At 34.1% G+C, this 14811-nt stretch overlaps 1 protein-coding gene across 6 annotated transcripts in view; it reads left to right on the forward strand.

Annotated features, from left to right (window-relative positions):
- Pcnx1 (pecanex 1) overlaps window positions 1-14811 on the forward strand; it is a 151381-nt gene that overhangs the window by 107017 nt on the left and 29553 nt on the right. For all 6 annotated transcript variants that reach the window (XM_004837289.3, XM_013067463.3, XM_013067460.3 and 3 more), the window contains 8 exons: window positions 115-224; window positions 566-671; window positions 2850-2942; window positions 5956-6106; window positions 8663-8804; window positions 9633-9810; window positions 11600-11708; window positions 12871-13000. In XM_004837289.3, the coding sequence (XP_004837346.2) occupies window positions 115-224; window positions 566-671; window positions 2850-2942; window positions 5956-6106; window positions 8663-8804; window positions 9633-9810; window positions 11600-11708; window positions 12871-13000 (1019 nt within the window). The remainder of the gene's footprint in view (window positions 1-114; window positions 225-565; window positions 672-2849; window positions 2943-5955; window positions 6107-8662; window positions 8805-9632; window positions 9811-11599; window positions 11709-12870; window positions 13001-14811) is intronic.

A 14811-nucleotide genomic window follows, 5' to 3' on the forward strand; every position in this document is an offset into this window, starting at 1 on the left:
CTCAGGTCCTTGCGCTTGAAGGGCAGGCGGCGGAACCACTGAGCTAAATCTCCAGCCCAACAGATTATAAATTAGAAGCACATTGTTTTGTTAAATTTTTTTTTTTCCCAACAGGATTCATGGGATGGCCAGCATATTCCAGTACTTTTCTCCATTTTTTGTGGTTTGTTAGTGGCAGTATCCTATCATCTCAGCCGACAAAGCAGTGATCCATCTGTACTTTTGTAAGTAAAATCTGTTATTATTAAAGAAATTTAATAAATTAAGAATAATTTAATAAGTTGGCATTTCTTTCAAATAGTTTCCAAGACTTTTTTTCCTTGAGTCATTCTAATCAAGTTGGCTGAGAGTTTTTTTTCTCTCTCTCTCAGGTATTAAAACCATATTTTAATGAAAAATATTTTCACTATGGCATCTTTAACTTTTTAGAATTTGTTATTTCCTAAAGATTAAATATTGGGTCCTTTGGTTTTCTGTCATAAACTTTGCCATTTGAATTACTGGTTTTCAGGTTAAATATTCATTTTTATTAATTATTTTCTCTTAATTTTTTTTAAATGTAAAGTTCTTTGGTGCAATCCAGGATTTTTCCAAAAACAGAAGAGAAAAATCCAGAAGATCCTCTATCTGAAGTAAAAGACCCACTGCCTGAAAAACTTAGAAATTCTGTTGTAAGTTTTACCTTTTAAAGTTACCTCCAAGGTTTAAATTTTAGAGTTAATCGAGTTATATAATAAAGAGCTTTTAAATGTCTTTAGTAATTGGGAGAAGTGTAGAGTAGTTGTACATTGCTGTTGGCCTTTACTCACAATTTTACCATCAAGGTTGATCCAGAGTGCTCTAAAAGATCCAGAACTTTTTTGGAACCAACATGATACCACAGTGGAAAATTCCACACCCGATCTTATTTGTTGATTTATACTCAAATCATAGGGGCACTAAAAATAGTGTGTAAAATTACCTTCAAACTATGTCTGTAGGTACATATGAAGCATATATAAATTTTGTTTTTAGGCTTGAATCCTATCCCCAAGATGTCATATTATATGTACACAACTATTCCAAAATTTGAAAAATAATCTAAAACACTTCTGATACTAAACATTTTAAATACTTAATCTCTGTAAGAAATGCACATTCCGCAAACTTGGTTTCTGTATAAAATAGTGCATCACACTCTTTCAGCTCAGTTGAAATGAAGTAAGTTCATTGGTCATAGAATTTTTTGTCCTGTTTAGGTTAGACTAGGATCTTAAAGATGAATATAATAGCTTTTCTTCATCGTCAGTTTCAGTATTCTCAGTTTTAATTGTAGCTACCCTAGTCAATCACAGTCTGAAAATATTAAACAAAATTTTCAGGAATAAAAAATTCATAAATTTCGAACAGCACACCATTCTGAGTATAAAGCAAGGTAAAATCTCATATCATTCCACCCAAGTTGTGAATCATCCCTTTGCCAGCATATCCTATTAGTCACTTAGTGATAGGTGTAGCATAGGTACTAGGTACTAGGGCTAGGTACTGCCTGCAGTTTCAGAGAACCATTGATGTTCTTTGGAACATAGCCCCTATGGATAAGAGGAGACTGCTGTATTAACATAAATTATATCTGTTTTTCTATTGTTCTTGTTGATTTAAAAAAACAAAACAATGTACTTGTAAGTCATGTACTAATATTTTATTTCTCATGGACAGTCTGAAAACTTTTCCAATATGAAGGAGAGAACAATAACCAAAACTTACTTAGTGTACTTAAATAAATGCAGCAATTCTTTTAAATTTCTAATTTAGTGAATGATAAAGTTACATATATTCTTTTAGTATTTATTTGAAAAATGAATTCTGTAGATTCATATTTTATGGAGCAAAACATAAAACATTTTTGTTTTTAGATTATTTCCATTTGTGAAAGACTTATTGAATTGGACCTAATATTTACTTTCAGTGGACAGGCACTATTCACGTATTCTTTAGAAAACTTGAGATGCAAAACTGCCTTGGGATAAGATTGAAGTAAAAAAAATTTTTTTCTGACTAATGTCCAAGTTAGCAAGGCTATTTCATGTTAAGTATAGTAGAGTGTTCTGAATCTAGCATGTTGATATATATAAGTCTAATTATTCAGTGATGGCTCAGATTATCAAGAGGTTTCTGAGTTTTACTACAGATTAAGCATTCCTAATCTGAAAATTCCAAATCCAAAATGCCTCAAAATTGACAGTTTTAATTCGGAGCATTTTGGATTTCAGATTTTCCTTTAGGGGTTCCCAACTATTAAAGACTGTGCAGATATATTTCAAAGTCCAAAAAACCGAAATCTGAATTACTTCTGGCCTCAAGCATTTCAGAAGTGATAACCTATGTAACCACTGAAAGATCAAAAACCCACTAAGTAAAACTGGAAAATGCATACAATTTTAATGTATTAAGAAACCAATGAAAATATAATTTATCCAAAGAGATCTATACTGTAAGTGTTTTGGTAACTTAAGAACCTTATGTTCTTTTCCTCTGTGTACAAGTAAAATGCATAGACCAATGGCGGGGAAAATCTTCATCTTAAAGGATTTATTGCAATATGTTTATAGTATGCAAGACTAGATTTGTTTGATTTCCTTGGCATTATAGTGCCAAACCAAAAATATGAGGAAGTTGATGAAGAAATTAAAATTCACTGTATTTAATTATTTTATATAAAAAATGCCTAGAAGTGTTGAGGAATATGAGTGAAACATTATTTCTTAAACTTTGCCAGTTGCAAATAAAAGGAATTTTAAAAAATTTTTTAACATAATTGTTTAATAATTCTTTTCTTTTTTGTTTTGTTCTGTATTTTTGTTCCACAGAGTGAGCGTTTACAGTCTGACCTAGTAGTGTGCATTGTAATTGGCGTGCTGTATTTTGCTATTCATGTAAGCACAGTGTTCACGGTATTGCAAGTAAGGAACCATTTTTATTCTTTCAGTTAAGGACAAATAACAGAACTCATTTCTGATTTGATTGTAATGTTTGTTCATAGCACTGAATTATATGACCTTTTTTTAACAACAGATACCCATTTTCTTAGAGTTTCTCTGGATCATGAATCTGGGTGTAGCATACCTAAATGAGTATAGCTTAGGATCCTTTATGTTGCTGCACTCTTGTATAGTTCATTGTTTACAGTTCCTTGCTGACTATTGGCTAGAGACTTCAGTTCCTCTCCATGTAATCCTCCCAATAGGCTGCCTGAGTATCCTCATGAAATGGTAGCTGGTATCCATCCCCCAGAGCAAGTGAGCCTGGGGAAAGCCCAAGACAAGCTATACTGCACTCTTTTATAATCTACACATCACTGCTGCCATATTCTGTTGGTCACATAGACTAGCCCTGGTCACATGTAGTGTGAAAAGGGAATACATACCGGTTTAAGTGCCAGAATCATAGGATGTTTTGAGGCTGATTACCACAGTCTGTCCTCTGGCCTACATAATTCACATCCCTCCCATATGTAAGATATACTTATCCTCCCTGAAAACTCGTAAAATCTCATTTCCATATGGCTGGAAGCCTAGAACCTTGTCATTTAAATAAGGTTCAAGTGTGGGCAAACCTCCTCAAGGACAGATCTTCCATCTGTGGACCATGTAATTACCATGTTTAGAACTCTCATTCTTTTGTGTAGACCTGTATTTCTATATGGTATTGTGTTCCTTCTGCCTGAAAGATTTAGTAGAACATTTCTTGTAGTGTGAAACATCGCTTGTAGTGTGAATCTACAGTTTCTTTCATCTTCTGTATTTCTGAGAAAGTCCTTATTTCATTGGTTTTGAAGAATACTTCACTGGGTGTAAAGTTCTAGGATGACAAGTTTGGGGGGGAGTATTTAGTGTTTAAAGATCTTGTTCCACTGCTTTTGTCTTCCTTTGCTTCTGATGTGAAATCTGTGCTGTTATCTTTATTCCTCCATAGATATCTTGTTTTTTTCTCTACTACTTGTAGAATTCTGTTTTCCTATCCACTTTTGAGTAATTTGATTATGATGTACCTTCATGTGGTTTTCTTCTTGTTTTTGTGCTTGTGGTTCAGTGAGTCTGTGACTGATGGCTTTGATTAAATTAGGAAAATTCTGGATTATTATTTCAGATGTCCCCCTGTCCTCCACTCTCCCCACCCTGCCCCTTCCCCTATTCCTCTGCACCTTACATGTACTGTGGTGCACAGACTCCAGTAACAAGGAGCTTTGGCTTTCTGAAGTTGTTCCACGGTTATCTGATATTTTTATTTTAATTCTTATTTCCCCAGTATTTAATTTTAAATAGTGTCTATTGGTCTTTAAATTCACTAATCTTTTCTTCTGTGATTATAACCTGTTATTAATCCCATTCAGTGTGTTTTTTATTTCATAATTTATAATTTTTATCTTTAAAAGTTCATGTAAGTCTTTTTAACTGTCTTGTGCCTCCATTGAACTTTTTGAACATACAGAAGTCAGTTATAACTGTCTTGATGTCCTTGTCTACTGATTATAACATCTATATTATTTATGGGTTGGTTCTGATTGACTGATTTTTTTATCCCTCTCTATGGTTTATAGTTTCTTAATTCTTTGCCCACATGATGATTTTTGATTGAATGCCAAACAGTATAAATTTTACCTTGTTAGCTTTTGGATAATTCTGCATTTCTAGAAATACTTTTTCAGCTTTTTTCCAGGATACTGTTAAGTGCTTATTAACAGCTTGATTCTTTCAGGCCTTGGTTTTCAGGACCAAGGCCATATTTAATTGAGAGCTGATATTTCCCTCTGCAGAGAGGACTGCCCTTTCAGGGTCTGCCCAGTGCTCTGGAAATCTTGGCTTTTCCAGTGTGGTTTAGAGAGTAGACACTCTTCCCAGCCCCGAATGAGTCCTGATGCTCTCCTCTCTCACCTTTCCTGTGGTTCTTTCCTGACCTTCCGTAGTTTCCTCACAAGCATGAGCTGGTTAGTGTCCCCTTGAATACTTGAGAGGGATCTTACGTTGATCTCCAGAATTCTCCTCCTGTGCATTTTTCTCTTTGGTGCACTGTCCCCTCTGGTGAAGACTTAACCACCTTTCAACTCCATCTCCTTAGTTCAGAGAGTCCCCAGCCTTGTGTGCGCACCACAGCCTGGGATCTCTCAGGGCAGTGCACTGGGGAGTCAGAACACTAACCCGTGTTGCCTTTCCTCAGAGTTCAGGGTTAATTCCATATGTCTTGTCTGTCACAAATCATTGGGTTATATATTTTATTCTGATTGGGTTGTTTAATTTGGAAGGGTAAATCCCTATTCCTCCATCTGGCCAGAAATGAAGGCCTAATTATTTAATTTTATTTAATATTTGAAACAATATTGAACTATTAGTTCCTGGCCACTTACAGACTGAATAAGGTCTATTGGGTCTTTGGGTGCAGATGGATGGAGGTTACATTGGGTCTGAGAAGTTCCAGAATTTCCAAATATATGAGCCCTAGTTTGAATTTTTGAAGAGATGGTACTTGTCTGTTTTGTAAATTTAGTCAAATATAAACATACAAATAAAATGGAATACTGTTTTTTTTCTTATCCTATTCTGCTCTTCTCTGCCTATACAGTTTTACTTAGCTACATATCCTTTATCTCCACTCATTAGAACAATTATAATACATCAGTCTGATGGACACATAAAACATTTTTGGAGCAGGAAGCAGTACAATTCTGGTCACTGACATGAAATACCAAAGCAAGTAGTTAACACATTTTAAACATCTGTAATATATAAAAGCAGTCACTACCTTTTGTGGCCGGTTTAATCAGAAAAACAATGATATAGAAATGTTAATTTCAAACAAATGTTCATTTCTTAGATTCTAAAATCGACTTGGTTATTCTCCATTATCACATGGAAATTAAAAGTTCCACAATTAGTCTCACAGTTAGTCCTAATTTTTTCAACTTTATTTTTCTTTTAGCCTGCTCTCAAATATGTGTTATATGCATTAGTTGGCTTTGTGGGGTTCGTAACCCACTATGTTCTGCCTCAAGTTAGGAAACAGCAACCATGGCACTGTTTCTCTCATCCTTTGCTGAAGACAGCAGAATATAATCAATATGAAGTTCGAAGTAAGTATTTCATAAACACCTTTCATTTTAATACTGTGATTTTTTTTCTCTTTACTGTGCTGATAAGATGACTGAGTTAAATAAGTATCATCAGCTAACACTTGGCTTGTATTTCTTAGCCTTAGGTTTGAAGCTGTTTGCAAATCAAATCTGTTGCAGAATGCTTTAATTTCAGCTGAAGTAAAAGGCCTTGTCAGTGCTACCAGGCCAACTTGCCACAGAAAAATCTTCTTCCTTCCCTAGGTCGTTCCTTACAGACCTATCACTGATGAATCCTCCTGTATATGACTCGTCCTTCTAGACCCTATTCTTTCCCCTATTTCCTTTCCATATATAGGCAGCCTAACCTGCTTAAAGACCTCTATTTGAAATACTTTTAACTAAAGCATAGAGAGAGAAGAAAGGTCTTTGTTCTTATTTATGCCAGAGGCACTATATCTTACCAGAGTCTTAGTTACTTTCCTCATTGCTGAGAAACAATACCCAACACCCACAACCTAAAGGTGGAGAGGTTGTTTGACTCACAGTTTCAGAAGTTTCAGCCCATGGTCAGAAGGCTCCAAGGCAGAAGTAATGTGGTGGAAGGGCCTGGGTGGAGGACAGCTGTTCATCCCATGACAGGAAGAAGAGTGAAGGGAGTTGCCAAGGAGATCCTATACACCCTTCTCAGTCTCGGCCCTAGTGACCCACCGCTTCTGACTAGACCCCATCTTGTAATAGGACATTTAGCTATGAATTCATGAGTAGATTAATCCACGGATGAGTGTAGTGCCCCCATGATCCATCCAGTCTTCTTCCAAAGTCCCACCTCTGAACACATGAAGCTTTTGGGGGATATTCTAGATCTAAAGCATAACACAGAGTGGAAAGAAGTAAGAAAATATTTTGTAATTGCTGTTACTAATTCAGATTTGGGATAAAATATAAAGTGCTTTAAGGAGAGATAGGCCAGTCCATTTGGCAAGCTCCTCTTCCCCACTGTAAACTCTGACTTTTCTTTCTTGTGCAAGAGTCTTGTTCATTGGCTCTAGGACTCATATGCTTACTAGAAATAGTAAGCGTTTTTAGAGAAATAGTAAAAGTTTATATCTATGTCATTATTATATACCAGTGGTTAAATAAGCTAACTTTTTCTCCTTAGACTTTTCTTTCAATTAGTGAGTTGCTCTAAAGAGAATAAACTCCTCTTTCATTTGAAGATGAATGAATTTTTTAGAGAACTCTGAAGCCTTTGAAAGCTTTCTGTTGCTTGTCTTCACATTCTCAAAGCAAATTTCATAGACCTTTCAGTGAAATTTATTGAAATAGCATGTCACTTTAATCTTGATTGTCAGTTGGATCCTGGAGAGATAGTTAAACATTAATGTGTACCTTGAACCAGTAACACTGTGCAGACCTTTTACAAAGTGTGCGCTCTTTTAATAAAATGACCTGAAACTGTGTGGGAATCAATACTGGCGCATTCTCTGCTTCAGGTTTTTTTTATAGTGAACTATTAATATCACTTCTATAAATAAATGGTAATATATCTAATTTGCCTTAAAAATAGCAGTTATTAAAATATTTATAATAGGTGTAATATATTTATATTAGAATATATTAATATATTGATATTTTTATATTAATATAGTTATTGTATTTTAGCTATATTATAACTATTAATAAATAACTTATTTGTTTCAGATCCTAATTAGTCTAAATTTTTACAAATATTGAACCAGCCTGGTGTTTTTGACTTATTGAAAGTACTGGGTTGTAGGGAAGGTAATTTTTTTGTACTGATTTTGGCAATTGAAAGAGATATATATTACTCATTGGAGAACTTCCTAAAAGCCTGGTGTAACTGTTTTCAGGTTCCCAAAGAACCATGTATTAAATCTTCAAGGTTAGCTCAGTGGCACTGCGCCTGCCTCACAAGCGCAAGGTCCTGAGTTTGATCCCCGGTACCACACACACACAAAAAAAAATCTTCAGGTTTATCTGAGATACTTTATTGGCATTGAAAATTATTCTTATGAAGTATATGAAATCTAGTATATTTTCGTATCTCTTTTGAGATATTATGTCTTACATATGTGTGTGTATACACACATTTTAGAAACAGATAATTTACTAGATTATCTATTTTTGGATATGGTATACCCTAATAATCTTCAATGATCTTTTCTCCATAAGATACAGGCATAAGTGAGAAAAAGGTGCAGTTTCAAAACAGATTTCAGGATTTAAAGTTTACAATAAAATTCATTTAGCACAAAATTTTTTTTTTTTTTGGTACCGGGGATCGAACTTGGGTCCTTGTGCTTGCACAGCAGGCGACGAAACCATTGAGCTAAATCCCCAGCCCCAATAAAATTCATTTAAATGTAAGTTATAACCAAGATGGAAATGTTTCAGAATTCATAGAGGTTGATAACTGATTATAGTACTGGATTTCTTAAATTTTTTAATTTATAGTATATTGTAAAATTTGATTTGTAAGGTTTTCCTTTCTCATCACATTGTAAGACTACTTTATATATTAGGTGATCTTTTTGACTTATGTTGCCTTGTTAGATGCAGCCACTATGATGTGGTTTGAAAAACTTCATGTGTGGCTTCTTTTTGTGGAGAAGAATATCATCTATCCACTGGTTGTTCTCAATGAACTTAGTAGCAGTGCAGAGACAATTGCCAGTCCAAAGAAACTGGATACAGAGTAAGTACAGTAGTCACTGGGAGTTGTTATAAGCATTGTCTTAAGTTGTTGATCAAGTTCCGAATAAGCATTGAGTGTCTCTATAGTACAGGGTGTACCATGAGATTTAAAAATTTCAGGCAAAATGTTGACTCCCCTCTTTTGGCTATCCATTTAACTTTTCACAAATTCTCTATTCCAAACATCTCATTGTCAGCTGATACTTTATGAGATGACATTATTAAGTAAGGTTAATTTTTAATATTAGATAGCAGATTTGGGAGATGGCTATTTTTTTGTGTGTACCATGTAGGTCATGCCATGTGGATGGTCAATTACCTGTATTGTTATCTTACAGGCCTATCTACTAATAGGTTCATGTTGTGGAGTAAATGTTAAATATATGTTTTTCATATGCTAAATGCAATTAATATTAAAGTGATAGAAATACTGAGACACTAGAGAACCAGATGTCACAATTATAATACTATTCTTTTTTTTTTTTTTAACTTTTTTTTTTTTTTTGGTACCAGGGATCGAACTTGGGTCCTTGCCCTTGCGCAGCAGGCAGTGAAACCACTGAGCTAAATCCCCGGCATACTATTCATTTTTAAAACATGTTTATTTAAAGAGTATAAAAATTGTAATACATACTATTAAAAGAGACTATTGTACTAGTTAGATCCAGACAGGAGGTAGTTTGCTTAACCATATAAATTGTTTTCAGAAGTTTAAATTCGATCTCTATATTGTAAGCTTAGTAATTGAAGTGGTGATTTTTCTAAAGTCAGGAAATGTTCCATTGTTCTCAGCCATGAGTTGATGAGTTGTGCTTTCTATCTGTTACAGAGTAGGTGCTTTAATGATCACCATTGCTGGCTTAAAGTTGCTGCGCTCCTCTTTCAGCAGCCCTACATACCAGTATGTCACAGTCATCTTTACAGTGCTCTTTTTCAAATTCGACTATGAAGCTTTTTCAGAGACTATGCTGTTGGATCTCTTTTTCATGTCCATACTCTTCAACAAGGTAATTTATCACTGAAAATAATATTTCTGTCTGTAAAACCTATCTAAGTAATATACTACTAAGTAAAGATTATGCTTATATTTCATTTGATTTATCGTCTTTTTAGTAATATGCTTTTTTAATCAATCAGTTATTTAGGAGCATATCAGAATCCCTAAGCAATGCTGGTCACTATAATCCATAAAAGATACAGTATGATCCTTGTGAGAGCTAGAAAGATATAAGTAAGGTATATAGGAAAATTAGAAAAGTATATATTTTTAAGTATGTAAGATCTTCCAAAGAGAGTGTGGCTTTCAATAATTTTAAAACTAGAAGTCGTAATAGTTGAATTGGGCTCTAGGCTGCTGTATGAATGGAGGGAACAAATTCTAGTGGAAGATTCACCTAATTAGCTGAATGAAGACAATAAAGCCATGCAGGAGCAACCAGAAATTAGCTTGACAAGATATTCTGAAGTTTACAGAATGCTTCCAAAATTCATTACCACCTGTAAGTATTCTTATGCCCTTTAAAAGCAACATAAGACCTGAGTCTTCTCCTTCTCAGTGCAAGGGTCATTTTGCTAAACCACATTACCTTTCTAAATTAAGTAGGTTGTACAGTCAGATTGCTTGTAAATTAAATACCAATTAGATTTCATGTTAACACTGACCAAAGGACTTTGACATATATTATCCCATTTGATAGGTAACAGCTGAAGCAAATGAACAGCTACAAAACACAATGAAAGTCCAATTTTAGGCAAGTTAGCCTGGTCAGCCACTTTTGGGATGAAGTGGGGAAGAGAGAACCTGAAGGTATGGAGAACAGTTTAAGAGATTGTGACAGTGATTCAGATATGATGGATATCTTATCTGAGCTAGGATGGGAACAGTAAAAGTGGAAGGCCATTAATCTGAACAAAGTTTTAGTGATAGTTCCAATGTTGTGATGAAAACTTTCTAAAATATTTCAGTATTAAATTTGTTCAGCCACTAATTTATATGCCTTATATCACCTATTTCCTGTTGTGAGCATGTTTGTTAACCAGAGGAAATCAGAAAATTAATCAGGGAATTTTTTGTGTAAAGAAGCACGTAGTTTCTCATAAACTTAGATACTTAGATTTAAAATTGTATTTCTTAATTTGCAGAGGTAATCTTAGACAAATACAGCGTCCCTGTTTTAGTGTAGAAAATATGCTTGACAGCAGTACTCCAACATTAACATTAAAATGGTATTGTATTTCCATTGACAAAGTTGAAGCTTTGTACAGATCCCTAATGGTAGTACATACAACTAAATTCCTATGCAGACAGGCAGTGGCAACTATATTATAACTGCTGTTTTCACATTCCTTTGACATTGCATTTGAAATGTACTCTTTCTAGACCACTAAAACTTGAGGAAAATGTACTTGAGGATAGAATAAATACATGCATTAAGCTTTACAGACATCTAGATTTTTTGTTGCAGGAAAATTACTTTGTTGCTTCCTACATTTCTTTGTTTTGCTTGTAGTAGTAGTAATATGGCTGGCTGATAGCGGGCATTAAACTTTTAAAAGCATGAAACAATTGCACAAGTCAGCTACCTGTCTTTGCTTAAAAATAGCATCCTTATTTAAAAATAAGTTCAGTATGTTAAAAATAAGTTCAATTCATAAAACATTTCCTGTTACACAAATGGCACATTATTTTAATGCCATTTTCCTATTAGGAAGAAAATATATTTTGTGGGTCTTTTGTTTTCTTATTCAAATATCTGATAAGGTTCTTTACTGATGGTTTTTCTCTTCTTCCTGCAGCTTTGGGAACTCCTTTATAAGTTGCAGTTCGTGTATACCTATATAGCTCCATGGCAGATTACATGGGGTTCTGCTTTCCATGCATTTGCTCAGCCCTTTGCAGTGCCCCGTATCCTTCTAATGTTTTGTGAGAGTGGGTAGTTATATCCTTGATGAGAATGTTGGTTTATAGACAGAACCTTTCACAGACATAAAATATAGGTTACTGTATAACATATTAAAAACACATAATCTTTTGAGTCTATGGCTGTCCTGATTTATTTAGATTGTATAACTTGTTTAACATTATTTCCTACAGATCATCTGGATGTGAGAATTAAGGTTTTATAATAAGTACTATTAATTTAAAATTTTATTTGGTTTGTGGGGCTAGGGATCAAACCCACAGTCTTTACACTGAGCTACATCTCCAGCCCTTTTTTATTTTTAATTTTGAAACAAACTAAATTGCTAAGTTTCCTGTTGCGCTTGAACTTGGGATTCTCCCGCCTCAGGGTTCCAGAGCACTGGGATTACATGTGTGTGTCACCACACCTGGCTAAAAATTTTATATTTTAAATGTAAATCATTTGAATGTTATTAAAGTCTAGGAATTTTGTGGGTTTTTTTGTACCAGGGATTAAACTTGGGACCTTGCACTTGTGAGGCAGGCAGCAGAACCACTTTTTGGTTTTTTTGAGACGGGGTCTCACTAAGTAGTTCAGGCTGGCCTTGAATTCACTATGAACCCCAGGCTGGCCACAGCAATCTTCCTGCCTCAGCCTCCTGAGTGCTGAGATTACAGTTGTATGCTACCACGCCCAGCTTGTACTCATTTCTTATTTTCTAAATAACACTAAGGGTTAGTGAGTCCAGTGATGTTCAAACAGACTTTTGGTATCTGCAGATTTTAGTTTTAACCTTCTAGAAAATTAAACCCATGCATCTCTTCTCAAGATCAACATACAGACTTTTACCATATACTTATTAAGACATATCTTTTTGGCTCCCTTCAAAACATCACACCAGTTTGTCCTTCATCTGTGTATCTTTCTGTTGGGAGGCCCTTATGCTGGCCTGTGACATCCTCATCTGTGTTCTCTTAGTTCAGTAGTGACGAACCTGTGGCATAGTACGTGCCGCAGTGGGCTGTTTCTATCATTGAAAGCTCTAAAAGATTCACCATCACTGCTCTAATTGTTGTAACGTAAATGTATTTGTGAGATTTTTCTTCTGTTTTTTAGCATGTGTGTTCAGATCAGTGTTAAGTTCCTTATCCAGTTTTTCCCCAGATTCAGCCATGCTGTTTATTCAGGCTGCTGTGTCAGCTTTCTTCTCTACCCCATTAAACCCCTTTCTGGGAAGTGCAATATTCATCACTTCATATGTCCGACCTGTGAAATTCTGGGAGAGAGACTATAAGTGAGTAAAGTGAAATACTTGAAAGACAATTTCTTTTTCCTTTTTTTTTTTTTGCAAGGAAAAACTGTTGATAGCATTATTACTAGAAGTTATTTATGGTTCATAATTTGATATGTTCAAATATTTATGCTGAGAAATTTATAAATTTTCTTTTGAGACAGAGTCTTGCTAAGTAGTTCAGGCTGGCCTTGAATTCATGGCAATCCTCTTGCCTCAGCCTCTCAAGTGCTGAGATTACAGGTATGCACCACCATACCTGGAAGAAATTTATAAGTATTTTTAAAATTTGAAAATTGTATAAAAGAAATGACTTTATTTTCTCATCTTTTCTCCTCGAGATTTTTAAAAACATAATTCTAATTAAATATACTCACTTTTATATCTTTTCTTTCAGTGATTTTAAAAGAATTATTCCATATTACAATACTCTGAATCTTTATGTGGTACCAAGTTATATCATTATCACTATTAAAATGAATTACACTTTTCTTAGATACAGGTGGATATTTCTAGACCTAAACTTGTATGAATGATCTCTTTTCATAATGAAAAGTTTTTATTTGTTTGTTTGTTTTTGGTACCGGAGATCGAACTCGGGTCCTCAGCTTGCGAGGCAGGCGCCAGAACCACTGAGCTAAATCCCCGGCCCCATAAAGAAAAGTTTTTAATGACCATCTTTGTGCATAAAGTATTTTCTCCATTTAAACTTAGCTTTTTAGACTGCCTATTTAATGTTTAGTAACCATCCTTGTATGTAATCTTTTCAAATTTCATTTTTTTTATTTGTAAAAGGAATTACTGAGTTATAGAACACAAATATTTTAAATATGCATTAACACATTGATTTGGAAAGAGCTTATACTAGTTTATAATTTTACTGTCTATCTCTATGACTGGCTTTCTGTATTTTCATACATTGGCATATAGACGCTGGGAAAATGGTGGTTTCACTTTTGAAATAATGAACTAGCTTGTGGGCTTGAAAATTTTGCTCTGGTCCTTTATCTAAAACTGCATATGATGTTTCCTGTTTTGGTGAATTTCAGGGTTATTTATATCCTGTTTTTCTGTGCCAACTTCTAGTCCAAAGTAATGTTCTATGATAGCAGCTTTTAAAGTTTTTGGTCTCAGAATCCCTTTATACTCTTAAAAATTATTGAAAATGCCAGTTTTTAAAATATAAATCTTATCTATCAGTGAAATATAAATCTTATCTATCAGTAAATCTTATCTATCAGTAAGAACAATATAGAAAAATAAAAAAATTTTCAAGTGTTTATTTAAAAAATGAGAATATATCCTTTGCATATTAGCGTAAATAATATTTTTAAATTAAAAATAAGTATATTTCCTCACTTACCAAAATATTAGTGAAAGAAATAGTATTGCTTTACAGTTTTTCAAATCTCTTAATGTCTGGCTTATTAAAAGACAGATGGAGTCTGTCATCTGCTTCTTTATTCAGTCTGTTGCAAAACATTGTTTTGCTTGAAATATGAAGAAACTTTGGCCTCACACCAATTGGTAGTTGAAAAAAGAATATTTTAAGACAGTTTTGGATATGTTTTGATCCTTTACTAAAATTCAACAAATAGTGCTTTATTAAAAGTCGCAGTATGCAACCTAACCTGTGTCTGTGAACTTTTGAAACAGTTTCACCAAATTCACCTGTTTGTATTTGAATAGATCTTTTACTCATGCATAATTTTATTACATCATTTATTGGTCATTTGGAAAGTATTTCTTTGCTGAGCAACACATTTCATTATGTAGTGTTTTAAAAACTGTGTTCATTAGTGTCACCATCAACC

This window comes from Heterocephalus glaber, unplaced genomic scaffold (genome assembly GCF_053883595.1).
Source record: "Heterocephalus glaber isolate CG9 unplaced genomic scaffold, H.glaber_assembly_v1.0 deba00001608, whole genome shotgun sequence".
In the NCBI taxonomy this organism is placed as follows: domain Eukaryota; kingdom Metazoa; phylum Chordata; class Mammalia; order Rodentia; family Bathyergidae; genus Heterocephalus; species Heterocephalus glaber.